The sequence below is a fragment of the Piliocolobus tephrosceles genome, chromosome 12, assembly GCF_002776525.5.
Source record: "Piliocolobus tephrosceles isolate RC106 chromosome 12, ASM277652v3, whole genome shotgun sequence".
Lineage (NCBI taxonomy): Eukaryota > Metazoa > Chordata > Mammalia > Primates > Cercopithecidae > Piliocolobus > Piliocolobus tephrosceles.
The window spans coordinates 6,113,695-6,130,430 of NC_045445.1; the positions used below are offsets into that span (position 1 = coordinate 6,113,695).

A 16,736-nucleotide genomic window follows, 5' to 3' on the forward strand; every position below is an offset into this window, starting at 1 on the left:
AGAGAAGGCTGGGTAGGACTGGGCAATGGGTATCTGTTTTTGTCATCTTAAAGTGCCACAATCTGTGCCACCAGAAGGATTTTCAGATACGATCTGTGGCATCTTAGAAAAACATTGGACTTTTGCCCACTGCTTGTTCTACTTTTAGTATTTAATGGTCTGACTCCAGGGGCCATTTACACAAATATCACTATGATATCCCCAGTGCCTGGCTAATGGTAGACACCCAGAATATATTTGTTGAATGAAGGAATAAATGAATGACCATTCCTCTCTTCAGGAGGCACTATACTTAAAAGTTTACTCATCACAAAGCTAGTTCTCGGCTACCAAATAGACTGCAAAGAGAATGTAGCTATTCGATGACGTAGTATCAGAGTGGAATAAATAATACTAGGACCCACTCTCCCCCTTACAGGATGAAACGATGGTCACAGCCAGAAGAGTGGCTTTTCATAGCATCCAAGTAGTAGCTTGTTCAGAGGGGGCCAACGTTGAGCAACATCTCAAGACTTATCTCTGAGAAGCTGTATCACAGTTCAGTGTTACAGTGCCAGGGTTCAAATCCCAGCTCTACTAGCTACTTATGTGATCTTAAGCAAGTGACTCAACCTCTCTGGGCCTCAATTTCCCCATCACAAAAATGGCAATAAGCTTGCCTACCACTTCGCAAGGTTACTGGAAGTATTAATAGTGTGTGTATGGAAAGCGTTCAGATGAGTGTCTGATGTGCAGTAGTTGCCCAACTCTGAGGGCCATTGTCATCTGCCAAGTATATGCCAATATGGTGACAGTGAAAGATGTGTGGTTTCACAGGAAGCATCAGGCTTCAACATTAGTTATTTGATTCCTCCTGGAAACATTCCTGTTAACCTTTTGATCTTTTGGGGTTCTCATATTATGGCAATTGGAGGGGATATCCGGAGGAGTGTTTCCTGGGAAAAGACTGTTGAATATCTGCTTCTCAGCCCAAGTTCCCTTGAAAAAGTTGATATGCAGGAGATAAAGATGCCTCTCCCTGCTCTATCTAACCTAAAAATAGAGTTAGAGCCTTTAGGGCCCAGCCACCTCCCACCTGCATATCTAGACAGAGTTTCTTGAAGTCTCTCCAAGCTTGGCTTGGGATGTTTTGCCCTAAGAAATGAGAACACAGTGAACACAGATAGGCAAGCTGTCCTTTGACCTTGGGAGGGCTGACGTGAACTGAAGAGCTTAGACTATTTTGTGTGGTCTCCAGGGCAGAACTGCAACCAAGGGCTGGAAGTTCAAAGAAAGCTTCTTTGCCCACACACAATGGAATTTGTTTTGACCTATCCAAAAAAGAAGAAATTTGCTACCATAGGAGGTAGTTTCGTTCTCATCATGTTTTTGTTTTTGGTTTTTGGCTAGCAGAAGCTGGATAACTACTTGTGGGCAGACTGAACAAGGGGCTGGCCTCGCTCTCATCCCCCTTAAGGACCTTTGCAGATCTGAAGTTCTAAGATTCTATACCACTGCTGGGACATGAATTCTAAGATTCTATACCACTGCTGGTTCTTTGCAACAGGAGCAACCGTTGCAAAGAACCAATGGTAGATTCTCCTTTCTTCTTTACACATCATACATTGCATGAGAACTGAGCCATAGCTGCATTTACCATTTTGCCTGCACACCACTGAAATTAGTTCACACTGATTCATAAAAATTGATCACATTTCTTTTTATATTATTATAGCTTTTATGATTTTTTACAATTCTATTTTTAAATGGGAGACTATCATTATGAAAAACATGTAGCTCACAGAGGGCCTTAAGAGTCCAGTTAATAAATAACGGAGGGGTACAAAGTATCAGTACTAAAGCTAAGGAGGCTTGTTTATCCATTGTCTGTCTATGAAAATTCAGGCTTACTGGAAATAAGACACTGGAAATAGAAACAAGTATGGCTTTATTAGCTAAAGCAAAACACCCAGAATTTCTAGTGTCTTTTTATTTCATTGAAAATTAAGGTCTAATAATTTGACAATTTAAATGCAAGATGGCTCCCCGGATTTTTCTAAATGATGGTTCATAAATCTACATTAGCCATGACAGTTTTGGACCTGAAATTCAGAATACAATAAAACAGCCTGCAAGATATTAAAGGCTTCTGTCTCCCGAATATGTTATTTCCTCCCTTTTTTCCAGTGAGGAAACAATTTGTTTATTACCCTTTCAAAGTAAACTTATGGAAGGTAAAAATGGCTTATTTTCCTTTAAAATAAGGTTTCATTTTGTCCAATCTCCTCATTCATTCAGTGTAGGCTGTCTCATTCATAACAACCTTTTAAACATTTCTCTCATAAAATGCACCATAGTCTTTAGAACAAATTCAGAAAGCAGTGTTGTGTTTCTCACCTTTCAAAACACTGCCATAAGTATCCTAGATCACTAATAAAGGGTAGAAAATAATCTGAAAATTTATCAGATGTAAGTAATACAATTAAAAGGACGACAGTGAAATAAGATCATGATGCCCATATCATAAACTGCCTTTTTCCAAATGCCGTCAGACCTATTCAAGGAATCAAATAAAACAGTAACTACCAAACTGTTTATATGAATAAATGTCAGGAATTTAAAAGATAGTGAAAGAGGAGGGTAGGTGATAGAGAACTGAGGGTTGTGTATTTAGAAGTAACATCAGGCTTATCTTCTATGGCTGTTAAAGTCGGCTAAGCTCCAGGTTCCCAGGGAAGGCAGTAAACATTCATAGTTAAAGGATCAACATCAAGTAGACCAATTCAGCTTGGACATTTCCTTGCCTCCAACTGTCACCACAAAAATGTAGCATCACTGCTAGAAGTCCTTTGAGAATAAAGCTATATCAGAACTATGTTCAGGAAATCCGGGTGGTAAGACTTTTTTGAACAAACACATATTTACAAATACACATTTCGTGACTGACCACCCTACACATCCTACAACGGAAGGCCCAAGTTCACAAATCAGATTGTGGCCAACTCCAAACTTTCATGGCATGTGGGAATAAAAGGAAAGAAAAAAAAAGGGAAGACAAAACATAAGAAAAACACCAGAAGAAACAGTCCTAACTTTGGCATTGCACTTTTTCTTCTTCTTTTTCCCTCTTTGCATTGAACTTTTCATGACTGGTATTTACACTTCTGTGGTTTTCTGGTTATTGCCATTGTTAAACAAATGCATGACTATCAAATAATAAAAGTCACATGAACCCCAAGAACCTGGACCATTTCTATAAAGTCAGATAGGCACGGTCATTCAATATGTCTTTCCTTTCAAATTCTTATGAACAATGGCAAATAATTAATTAATTAAAGTTCAATAAAGATTTATAAGTGGACCCTCTTCTCAACTTCTGCCACTGTCGCTGGGTGGGACAGCTTAACTAAAATACCCCTGAGAAATGCCATGAGCCATGAAGTTCCCGACTCGCGTATCATTTACGATACCCTCGGGGAGCAGGCCCTGCCTAAGAAAACCAAGGCCCAGCACCCCATAAGGTTCTCATTACCCATAGGAATGTGCCAGGTCAGATGCACTGGAGGTTGTCAAGCTTTGCAAACTCTCCCCCACCCTCAAATCTCATAAATTTTGCAGAATATGTTGCTTTGCCTTGAATTTTTATGATTATGTTCAATTTAAGGAAACGTATCCCATATTTTATCATTTACCTTACTTTCTAAGAGTTACATGATGTCCACGGAGTTCTGAGAACTTTCTCCTAATCATATTTTTTACATCTTAAAAATATAAACCCACATATTTCCAGCCAGCCACAAATTTAAAACCTCCCCCTTCTTCTAATTTTGGTGTGCAAGTGTAGGCCGAACAGATTTCAAAGTTTTTCAGTTGGGCAAACTCACCTTTCCATCCTCCATTAAGGCAATGAAGCTACTAAAAGACAGAAATAATGGTGATCAGAGTGTAAAAGTCAGCCAGGTCTTGACATTGAAATCACATTTGGGTTGACACCGTAAGGCTCAGAGATGTACATCCCTGGAGCAGCTACTGCAGCATTCACAACACAAAGAAAAGACTCTCCCAACCCCAGGGTCAATGGTGAGGGAGATGATGATTTGGAGTATAGGCACTTAGGCAAAGTTTGGTGATCCCCCCATTTTCACCTGCTTTAGTGCATTTGAATGATTTAAGTGTTATTTTACTGAATTTGCTTTATAATAATATGTACTCCAGATTTAAGAATGTAACCAAATCTCAAAAATGAAATAAAACTGTTCAGCAATATATAAATAGATAGATAGTGATATATTCTTAATGATATATTTAGAGTAGCAATGTTTTTAAACCCTTCTATTTGATGTGGTAGGTCTTAATACTACCCCTAAATCAGGGAATCTTCCTTACACACTCCATAAACCCAGAGGCAGGGAAAGGGCTGGATGGTCCGATGTCATCTAATGAGATATGAAACAAGAGAAAAGATCCCACTCTACCTACAAATGTTTAGGATAGGAATAAACTACGAAGACAGATGTAATCCTTTGCTAAATCTGATTATGAGAAGCAGACAAAATCACAACTGTATTCAGCATGTCATTTATCCTGGGTGACTAATGCATTATTTGTATGAAGTTAAAATTGAGCTCTGAGAAACTATGAAATAAATCAAATGCCCTACTTTATGTAATTTTAACAGACAGATCCCATTAGGATTCTACTATGCATAGCTGTTGGGTAACATCATTGACCAGTATCCTTATAAATTAATCAACTGAGGTAATGCTGGCTCAGCTGTCATCATTTGCTACTAATCTACATTTAGAATTCGCTTTAACTTTCAAGCCTTTTGAAATAGGTTGATCAAATTTCTGTTTTTTGTTCAAGGTATATGAGTCACTGCAATTGTTTACCAAAGTATATATGGCAGACGTGTGTCATGGATGTCCTTTTTCAATGGCATTAGAGTGCTCATTGGCATTTCATTGTAATTTCTAAGTATGATGCTAATCAGAATACAATGAAAACAGCCTTCATCATTCTTGACAGGAAGTTTTACCACTTACAGTCTGAATACATTTGCACTGTTGAAGTTTAAGCTGTTACAGAACTTCAAAACTAAATGGCCGAAATGCCTAATTGTAGCAAAAGAGATATAGTTAACTTTTAACTGTTATTTTTTCATAAGCTCCATCATGGCTCTTGAGTTGTTTCTGGATTTGTAACTAATATTCAGATAAGTTTCATTTCTGATTATGAGGCCCAATTTATTAAAGACCCATTAATTATCTACAGTCTGTCCTCCTAGTATGTACCTTAAAGTCTGGTTCACTTAACTGGCTGGGTGTTTCACTCCCACTAAAATTTCCTAAATTTCCTTGTCATCTCATGTTTCCGTCTTTCTTCCGGACCTGCATCCTGCCACCTTTAATTTTGCAATTTGAAGATAATAAAATAATATTCAGGGGTGTTTTTCCAGATTACTTTTAGTACATTGAAGGTACCCAACAAACTCTATTATCAGCTCATCTTCAACTCTGTGAAGGCAGGTTATAGCAGAAGGGATGTGATCTCTGGGTCCAAGAAACTTGGGGCTCTGCTGTTGGCTAATCATGTGACTTTGAGAAAGTCAAGGGTGCACCCCTCTGATCCTCATCTTTCTTGTCTGTAAAACGGGGCTGAAAACCCTTATCTTTTAGGGTCCTTGTTCAATGAGGTGATGTTTGTAAAGTATATGCCATAATGCTCTGTAAATGCGGATCCTCTTTCCCTACCAAATTATCTTATAGATTTCTTAAAAATCAGCACGTATGGAAACTTTTCTGCACATCCTTGGTATGAAATTGTAATCTGAATTCTCCAGAGACATAAATAGAAAATGTGTTCAATGTAAAAATGTATGTTAGGAAAATTCAAATCCCAGGTTAGCCTCCAAAGCAGGAACTATTAAGCAAACAAGGCATCTAGCTAAGAGGAGACAATGTTACAAAAGTGTGGAGAAAAATACACAGCAAATGTTGAAGGTCTGTTCTCCCCCTCTTTGTACTAGATGAAAGCTACAATTCAGGGATGGTAAGAAGTTGCTACACCTTTTTCTTTCTAAGGCTGCACAATTACCCTTAAAGCACTGTTGCAGATATTAAATGTAGGTATACGTCATGACAAGAAAATGCTGTACACAAAAATCTAGAATCTAAAAATGCTGTATACAAATCTGATAAGTTTAGGGCTGTTTGGGAGAGATTTTGCTCATCAACAAAGACTTCCCTACAGTATTCCTGGCAAGTAAGATGCACATAAAGAACATTTAATTTATAACATTTCTATAAGCATCCTATTTCAGAAAAGTATGTATGGAAGGCAAGGCAACACACCTACCTATACCCACCTGTCTGCTCATCGTGATTTTAGCACTTCTCTTGGTCCTCATTCTTACACCTCTTGAGCTATCTCTTCAAAAATTTGATCACACAAAGTATTAAGCAGATTTTTGTCTATCATTCCATTTACCTATTCAGCAAAGAAATAACTGAGCACCTACTGTGCACGACACACTATTCTAAGCATTGCAGTGGCAGCAGTGAATAAAACCAACAAAACTCTCCACCCTTAATGAGCTCACATTCTTGTCAAGTTTGAATTAAGTTCAGGCTTATGGACGAGTATGCTTTCCTCCCAAGCACAGAATCTGCCACTTACACCAAAGAGGAACAGACTTGTGTGTCTCTTGTTGGAGTAGATATCTGGAAAGTCATGCCTCATATTTGGTAATGAACTTAAACCCAACTTGTAAATACTAAGGATGGGTGGTAAAGTCCTCATTAGTCCAGTCTACTACAGAGCCCAAGCACAAGCAGCGGTTGCTGCTATTATAGCATCTATCCTAGGTATCCTTATAGATTAGCAGAGAAGCTAAGGATTCACATGGTCTGTGGATTAATTCCAGCTCAGCAACATACTACCAGTATGGCCTTGGGCAAGTCGCTGAACCCTTCTGTCCCAGTTTCCTGCTCTGTTAAATAAAGAAATAGGATAACACAAATCAGAGCCTGTCACACAGGAAATGTTACCTCTAATTATTAGCTTAAATTATTACTATTATTAATACTGCTTTTAGGTCTTCTCGCCTAGATTTAATATTTTGAAGAGCTAGCATAGTGCCTGAATGAATCGAATAAATGAATGACGCTGCACTCGGGACTGGCAGCATTAGGTCATTATTCTGGGCCGGGCACTGGGAACACAAAAATAAAAGACACATTCTCATCACTCACAACAACAAAGGTGCATGGGAAGAGTCGGGAAAGGGAGAAAGCAGGATCCAGCCCAGGTGGAAGTCAGCTCCGGAAGGTATGAAAGCACAGAGGAGAGGCCTCTGAACAGACTGGGTAGGAGTATGGGAGTTTGAGGGGCGGAGGAGGCAGGAGGTTTGCTGCTCCCTAGCAGCTTCCCGAGATAGAGCTGAGATTTGCACAATGACATAGCCAGGCAAAGAATTACTTGGTGGCCAAACAGCTAATCGTAAACACAGATGCCAACACCAATCACACAGTACCAAGGCACCAACTCACTTTTTAGGAAAAAAGAAATACTGATGGTAAAATGTTGGTACACACCTAACAAACAAAACAGTTAATTACATTTTTAGAAAAGGAGAAAAAGCAAAAGAAGCAATGTATTTGTGAACATCTCAAGAGTACAATATACACTTCTTTTGAAAAATGGCCATTTTGCCAGCAACTGTACCAATTTACAAACACTTGTTTCAATTATTTCAGAAAAAAAAACACATTTTCATTTGGTATTTCTTTGAAGAATGTTTGCATGAATGTTTCCAAAACTCTTCTTGTGAGAGTTTTGTGGTTGTCCCCCAGCAAATGTTGGTCTGTGTTAATGAGAATACTCCATTCACACAGCAAAAGAGGACTCAGGCAATTATGTGATGAATGTGAGCTATTGTCAAACCAGATAATTCAGGGTCCAAAGTCAATTGTCTTAAGTTTAGTATTCAATGCTCCTGGTCCCCTAAACAATAAAAATTTCTGGATTTCCATTTCACTCTGAACTGTACTACTACTGATAAAAGAGTTTCATGGGCCTTGACCAGGATTGTTTTGCCTACTTAGCTTGCATTCTCTCTCTCTCTCTCTCTCCCAGAATTCCTATTTTACTTACAGTCCATGTCATACTATTTCCCTAATGCTAACTACACATTTCAATGTAAATTCTGTGAGGCCAGAGGTCATCTTCTATGGGCCTTTTATCTCTCCCTAAAAATGACTGACTAGCAAAGTGTTGGGCACAGAGTAGCTAGGCAATACAAACAGTTCTTGAAAGATGACAAGTACTGAAGTAGGGTACAAGGGCTCCTGACCCGGTTTTGCCAATTACTGACTGGATGTCCTTGGGCAAGTCATTTTCCCATCCTGGGCCTCAGTCTCCTTACCTGTACAATGAGGAGTTTGGATCACATGATTCAAAGGGGCCCTCCAGCCTTAAAACTCCAGCTTCTAGGAACTGATTAACGTCTACACACCAAAGCCAAGCACTTTGGCTGCAAATAAATAATAGCGAATTGATGAAACCTCTCCATGGCACTTCATCAGAAACATCAATCACACTGAGTCTAATTTAGTCACTGTGGCTGTGCCGACCTGGCATGAAAACAATCAGTCCTTTGGAAAAATAATTTATTAAAATATTAGTTGACTGACATCCTGATTGGGGAAATAAAGTCTACGTAATTGCATTTTTCATTGTTCAACAGATAGTCAGGTTGTCATGTACATATTGCCATAGTCTAAAGGTTAAAGTGACCTTATAACAACACGTTCCATCTGCTTGGTTGGTTTGATCAAACCATACTAGAAACCCAAACACCAAGAAGACATCACACTTTTAGCAAACAACTTCTTCCAGTGATTGTTAAAGCTGAGATTTCAATTGCAGCACCACTACAAGACAAGTAGCATATGATTTTTTACTTATACAAAAAAGAAACCATTTCAAAGCTATTTATTTGCAGGAGATACATTGCCTACAAAACACAAAAACTGACTCCAGGAAAATGGTTTAATAAAGGTCACCAAGTGAACCAATATCTGCTACTGAGATCTGGTTTTCATTGAAGATGGTAGATGATGCAGAGAACTCTTACTTGGAAATCTAACAAAACAAACTGTTCTTCATAGGATGGAAGTAATGTCTTTTATTTCTCCAACAAAAGAAACATTGGAAAAATAAACAGATGAGTGATTTTGGTTTTGTAATGAAAATAAAGCTTGTTTCCTTAGCTTATTCCTCAAAGTGTGACTTTTACACCTTCATATAAGGGAAAGTACGTACTGAAGATCCAAATCAAAGATTACTTTGAAACATTAGCTGATTTTATTTTTCAAATGAAGCAAAATACACAGGTATATTTGAAAAACAGCATCCCATAAACTAAGCAATCCATAATCAAAATCAGGTTCTAGCTATAATGCTATTGTCAGCTTTGCTTAAATCATGCCATTTTTTTCAGTTCTCAGACAACTTTTTTTGAGCTCAGTAAGTAGGTAGATGTTAGGAGCTAAGGTCATCTAAAAGATTTACTTTAAAATAAATTCAACAATTCAGAGCATCACCCTCTCTATGGTGTAAAGTGTGCCTTGCTTTGAACATGCATATAAAATCTCATTAAAGTGTAACATAAAAGTTTTACATTAGAAGAACCTAGGGCTGGACCTTTGTTTAACAGTCATGATAATTTATGGTGTGGATCTGCTACAGTTAAGTAGAAAAACAGCCTTCTCATGAAATACAAGTCATAAAGACTGAAACTCAAGGAAAGCTGGAGGAATCCCAACCCTCCGACCACTCATTTTTCCCTCAGATTTTTGTTACACATTCTTTATTAATGTTCTCAATGCAGATTGAGACACAATACCAGTCCGTTAATTCCTATAATGCTGTACCTTAAAAGATATTCTTTCCTCTTGTTTTTCTTCTGGGCTAAACATAACTTGGAATTCATAGAAATTCTATTTTTTAATTCATGCCAATTACATGAATACTGTTTTTGCCTTTTCCTATTAATCTTCTTCTGTAACCATTGGTTATTCTCTTTATTTTCTGCAAAAGAGATCAGACTGGCTAAAAGACATGAAAAGAATTACAAATAACTAATATACAATCACACAGGCAGAGGTACAGTATTATCACCAGGATTTACTAAGCAACTATCCTTGAGAGAGACCTGCATTTGCATGGAACAGTCTTTGAGTTGAATGTGACTGTAACATCAATCAACAGATGTTTATTGAGTACCTGTGATGGAAAAACATCGTGCTAAATGATGCCAGAGGGTGACACACTATTCTCTAGGAAGCAACGTGGATATTTAAATATTAACAACTTAATGCAACAGTGGTGATAGAGCGAAAAGAGCAACAAACACATATCCTAAGACTATTCACCTACTGTGTAAATTCAGGCAAGTAAGTTAACCTCTCTGAGCTTCCATTTTCTTATCTACAAAATGAAGCTAAAATACCAATCCTAACAAAGCTTTAAGGTTATTGTGAGGGTCCAATCAATTAGCACAAGTGGTAAATTAGAAAGCTTTGGAAAGAAATGTTACCAACTTCCCACCTCCAGTTTTGAGGCTCCAAATGAGCCAAAAAGTATACCATGGTCTTCTTTATATTCAAGTATCAAATCTTCAAAATTTGAGCATTCAGATTTAAATGGACCTGAGATTTGTCATATGTGTGTGTGTGTATGTGTGTATATATGATTTTCCATATATATATGGAAAATCGCATATGATATGATTTTCCATTCTCACATTTTCATGAAAGGGGCTTCCATAAATGACATGCTAAGAGATTGTATCAGTATATAGACTGCTCTCTTTCTAATTAAAAGGAAAAAGCAGAGTTCCAGGGCTGGTCAAATTACATGGTAATTCCACAGATTTTTTCCACAAGTACAACATACACAATCCAATCCATTTGTTTCAGTGGCAGCTAAATAAATATTCGGACCCACACAATAAATAACAGGCAATGAGCTTTTGTGGAAAGGCACCTGACTTAGAAATAGGCAGATGTGGATTTCTGAGCAAGCTCTACTACCAACAGGCTGTGTGAACTTACATGTGTCACACAATCTCTCTAAGATTGAATTTGCCATTCAATAAAATGGCAAGAACACCTGAACATTCTAAGTCACAATGATCAAATGAGATAGCATGTGGAACAGCATTCCACATGTTGGAAAGGTTCAGACAAAATGTCAGTTGTTGATGCTGTAGGCTCTGGGGTCAGCTCCATCTATGCTGAAACCTGGATTGCATCACTGAGTGAGTGCTTGTGTGATTTCATTGCTTCATCTGTAAAACAGGGATCATAACAGGTCCTATCTCAGAAAGTTGTTGGAAGGATTAAACGAAATTGAGTCCTTACAGAATTGAGTCCAAGCTTGTGGCACAGAGTAAACATTCAAATTATAGTAGCAATGATAATGTTGAGTTCTACCACAGGTGAAACACACACACACAACACACACACACACACACACACACACTCAAAAAGGTTTCTTCAAGTTTGGTCTTGAGTTCTTTAATCAGTAACATTTATTTCCATTTATCAGTAAGCAAGTTTTTCAAATCTCTCTTTATCCCACAGCAATCAGAAAAAGGAAAACAAAATTACAAGTAAAAATTGTAGTCACTGCAGCAAAAATTGTTTTGTCTACATGACAGGTTAATCAAGTATATGGCAGTTTTCCTCTTTGAGGTATGACCTACAGTTACAAGCTCTTAAGGCCATAGCTCTAAATTGTTCCAGAGAAGGCCATTTCATTGGACTTCTACAGTTTTGAAATTGTGTTAAATAAGTGCAAATTTTGCATGCAAAAATAATCTTAGCTAAGAATAATGGGCATTTACTTCATGTTAAAGGTTAGTATATTAAAACCATTTCTATTCAATAATAATTAGCCTGTTTAAATACAATATAATTTGTATCCATCTACAGGATGCTTAAATGTATGGAATCTCATTTATGTCTATAAATGATGGATTCATTTTCGAGGCAGTCATTTTCTATCTTGATTTGTGTATTTTAAAGTTGTTAAACGCTTGCCTGAATCATTAGCAAAACAATTCATGTATCATTAAACTGATTTCTACCATGAGATAATTTTCTTCGGTGTCCAATAGATGTGCCTCTTAAGATTTACTGAGAGCTTTCATTCTTTGGAGGGTTTGGGGAGTTGCGGAGGAGACCTTACTAGTGAATTGCACCAACTTAAATTTCTCCTACCCACACATTCCCTTAAGAAACACAACCCCAAATGGTTTATTGAATGAATGCTCAAACACACGGGAGAATGCATACTGTACTAGCAAAGAAAACAGACCATAGGCAGTCTGCCTTTTAAGAGACCACAGAGGGAAAAGGGGAAAGATAAATGGATGGAGGTAGAGACCAAGAAATGCTGGGAATCTCTAGGCCTTATTCAAAACAGGACTTCCCTTCCCCTTACTCCACCACAGCCCTAGCATCTCCAAGTTGGCAAAGATTGTGTCCCCCCATCTCCAGACCTTCCCATCCATAAACAGTCCTGTTCCGCTCTTCTGGAGGATTGTAGCTAACGAGGCCTCAGAAGACCTGTGCTCACAGAACAGGAGGAGGCAGCCGGGTTGCTGCAGTGCATGGGCCATGCCGGGCTGGAGCTGAAACAGTTCACTTTTGTCTAGAAAGCAGCCCCCCGCCCCTTCTGCAGCACTGCCCCGCCCTCGCAAGGTCGAAGAAAACTGGGGAAAGTGCAGTTTGGACTGCTGGGGCAGGCCCTGGGGGCTGCCTTTACCCTAGGAGGAGAAGCCTGGCCGACACATGGCCCCTTCTCAGCCTTGACAGCCCCACACAGACCTTTGAACTTTCTATTTATATAACAGTTTAGTGAGTTTAAGTCTCTTCCTGTATAACTGCCCGTTTGCAAGCTTGCCTCTAATTAGGCTATTTGTGAGACATCACATAAAAACTACAAACAATTGATGCTGTCCCTTGCAGTGAGAAGCCAGCCACTGTCACAATCACTTTACAATTATAACTAGGCTTTTGAACGTTCTGATTTTGCTATCATGGTGGTTTTCTTTTCATTTTTCTTTTTTATTTTTAAGAATGTGTCCCTTTCTGTATTTTCTTTATTTTCTTTCCTTTCCTTCCTTCCAACGAAGGAAAGGTAAGCATCCCCACAAAGAACCTTGGCCTGTCACAAAGCGATAACTAATCAATACTGGGTGGGAGGTGCTTACAGAACTGAAAGGCTGTACATTTTGTAGGCCCTCTGAATTTGCTTCCCCCCCCCTTAACTGGGGATTAATGACATCATTACATGATCTTCAGTCACCTCAATAATTCATTTACTTGATTACCAAAAACAAGTCTATGGAATGATTTAAATGAAGAAATTTGATTTTTTTTTAATTTATCTTTTTCTTTAAGAGCAAGTGATGTCTTTCATGCACACAGACAGACATCTGTGCCATCTTTTTTCTTTCACAGAATGGTTTGTATTAAATTCAAACTCAGGTGAACATTGCTCATTCATCCAGGAATCTTAAAGAACTTGAGCTTTGGCCCTTTAATCGAGTCCAGAGCACGACCCATTTAGTTATTCTTGCAGTTCGTGAAATCCAGTGGTATGTTCCATTAGACATGTGAGCATTCCCAAACACTGCCCGTAACATGCACACTGCAGCATCATTAGTACTCCATCCTTTCCATTTACATTTGTCCTAACAAATGTGTGTGTTTATAAATGGGCACATACTTTTTGTTTGCTACAGTCAAATGTTTGCAAATAACACATATGCCTGTATATGTAAAGTCTTTCTTCATTATGTCTAGGAAAATGAGTTTGTTTTTAAGCTGTCCTGATCCATTTACTGTCAGACATCTAGGGTTGCAGTAGAGATAGCTCAGAGCTTACTGCTCCACAAGTGAATGTTAAGAATAAATTAAAGGCAAATAAGATCGTTAACTTTGCTGGTCATTTTTCCTTTCTTGGCCCTCCTGGGGGGTTAGGGGTGTGGGGAGTGGAGGCCATCACTTTAAGTAGCTATTTACTCCCAAGGAAGGCACGTAAACATATAATGAACATGTAACTGGCATGCTCCGGACTTCCAAAGAGAAGTGGGAAAGGTACCCATTTCCACTCAAGACAATGTCAAGCTTTTTAGTTCACCCACTATTGTCACATTTATGTTCCTTTTCTCTGTGGAGCTGTATAAAACACAGAAGCACAACCACATTACAAATGTTTATAAACAGAGATGCATAACGAAGTGTGCCACTCATGAGCAGTAAGAAGGAGAAATTTTCCTGGATCATGTACGGAGGGAAAGGACAGACTGATTTATGCAGATGCGTTACACTAAGTAATCAGTATTTCACATAATATTCTCAAAGTGTCCAAGTCTATGCTCCTTAACTGATGTGGCTCAGTTAGGGATCTGGAGGAAAAAAAGGTTTTGCATTTTCCTTAAGATAAGAAAAAGAAAGCCTCCCACAGGGGTGAGGGAGCCTATCATTTTCTTTAAATAAATCAAACATAAAAGAGTCCATCCCCTTTAAATATGCAATTGCATATGCATAAGATTAAACCGGAATTAATATAAAAAATGTTTCTAAAAACCTAATACCTTGTATATGTTTAACATTTGACCTATACCCATGAAATTAATTATAACAATGTCTGTTAAATTAACGATGTAACCCACACCATATATTAGGCAAATTGTATGCAAATAGTAGTGCTACGGTTATCAGTTGTCTGCAAAATAAATTAGTGAAGCAGAGTAAAGGCTGTGTGCAGGAGCATAATATCTAATTGAGCAATAATTTTATTGTAATTTTTACTTTCAAATAACAGCATTTTTTAATGTAACGATGTATTTCTACAGAGCTGATAAAACCGTGGTATCAAAAACGCCTTATAGATTAATACTGATACAGCATAATTTGTGCTTCAAGGATTTATCCGGAATTGCTGTGAAATAAAATGTATTTAAGTTCTGATTATCTTGGATTTGCAACTAAAGGAGGCATGATTGGCATAATGAAGCTGTTGGCTAAGCATATGACCCTTTTTTAAAGAAGGAAATTGCCTAAAATATCACATCAACAGGGGAAATCCTTGTAAAAATACACAGCATTCATAACCAACGGCCGCTAGTAGTTTAACATTGCAAAAGATTTCGCACTATTGGTAGGTACTACAGATCATTCTAAATACATTTTAAAAGGCAATAACCAAGAATGCAATTTTAAGCGGTTAGCACTGCGCCCCCTCCCTATCTAATTCCTTAGACTGCGGGGGGAATCTGATATGTTTAAATACTATGACAAATAAACTGTGATAATGTTTGTAGTAGGTGAAGTTTTTGAAAAGTTAATAGATATGTATATCAGTATTTATGCACACGCGCACGCACATCTCTACAACAGTAACAACTTTCCAGCTCCCCAGTCACCTTTCTACCATCTTTCAAAATGTCTCAGCGACAAGTTTAGGGTTTTGTGAAGAGCTGACTCAACCTTTGAATCCGAGCTGGATGCCCATTACAAAAAACTACGGCTGCCTCCCAGTGGGAGGCCGACGGGGGTCCAGCCGGTAATTAAATGTGCATTGACATCAGAGCTGCGGACTTTGGGGGCCAACTCCGAAAACCCTCAGTCTTGAAAGCCAAGCGCCGAAGTCGGCCCTGAACCAAGGTCCCCTGCGTGGTGGCCCCCAAAGCCGCTGCTCCACCCGGGAGTGCAGGGAACTTGGGCTGAGTCGGCAGAAGGAAAGGTGTGCGCGCCGCGCAGCGCAGGGATGGAGGTGGCTGCAGCGGGGGCGGTGGCCACCAAGGAAGCAGAGGGCAGCCGGCGGCACCTGGCCGTTGCCTTTCCCCCATGGCCGGCCGCGGGCGTTGGGCACCTGGAAAGTTGAGGCATTTCGGGCGGGCGGCATCCGGGGCTCAAGGAGGCCAGACCCGCGAGCCGCTCCGAGAGAAAAGCTCCTGGGAGGTCGTGCGGTTCAGCTCTCGGGCGGCACCGAATTCGATGTGAGCCAAATGCAACTCTTTAGACTTGAAGCGCAAAGCGACGCTTTAGGGTCCGCATCCCTCCCTCTTCCCGCACCTCCCCCAACCCTGGCATCCGACCTAGGAGTCAGCGCCGCCGGGGCCAGAGGTGGCTGAGAGCAAGTGGGAGGGAGTCCGGGGCGCCCCCCACGACAGCTCCAGCTCCTCTTAACAAAGGCGAAAACCTCAGACTTCGCCAGGAGACTCGCTCATCAAAGGAGAAGGCAAAAATCAACACCTACCACTGCTGCTCCAAGTCCCAGTCTCTGAAAAAGTCGAATAGATCCATAGCGGTCGGGCGGCGGCGGCGGGTGGGCGCCTGTGCCTGATCGCAGCGGGTCGGCGCGACTCTCGGCGCAGCTCGCTGGCGGTTCTCGGCGCCCCGGCTCTCCAGCCCTCCCGCCCAGCTAAAAGTGTGCGGGCCGCATCGGCAGCAGGGGCGGGCGCTGGAGATGCCTGGTCTTGCGCTCCAGAGAGGCAGCGGCGGCAGTGGCACTGGGCGGGCAAGCGCCTGGTCGCCCACTCGGGTCCGCTCGGTCTGCGGTAGCCCGCGCACCCAGCGCCCCGACGCTGCGGCGGCAGCCGCTGCGGGCTCAGGCGGGCTGGGCCGCCCGCCTGGCGGGCTGCGGGCCGGCGGCGGCGGCGGGGGCGGCCGGGGCAG

At 40.2% G+C, this 16,736-nt stretch overlaps 1 protein-coding gene across 5 annotated transcripts in view; it reads right to left on the minus strand.

Moving 5' to 3' along the window:
* The window catches only part of AFF2 (AF4/FMR2 family member 2), a 508,006-nt gene extending 491,276 nt beyond the window's left edge, over positions 1–16,730 (minus strand). For all 5 annotated transcript variants that reach the window (XM_023202728.2, XM_023202727.2, XM_023202724.2 and 2 more), the window contains exon 1: positions 16,318–16,730. In XM_023202728.2, coding sequence (XP_023058496.1) covers positions 16,318–16,364 — 47 coding nt within the window. In that variant the 5' untranslated portion in view covers positions 16,365–16,730. The remainder of the gene's footprint in view (positions 1–16,317) is intronic.
* Between the last annotated feature and the right edge of the window lie 6 nt (positions 16,731–16,736).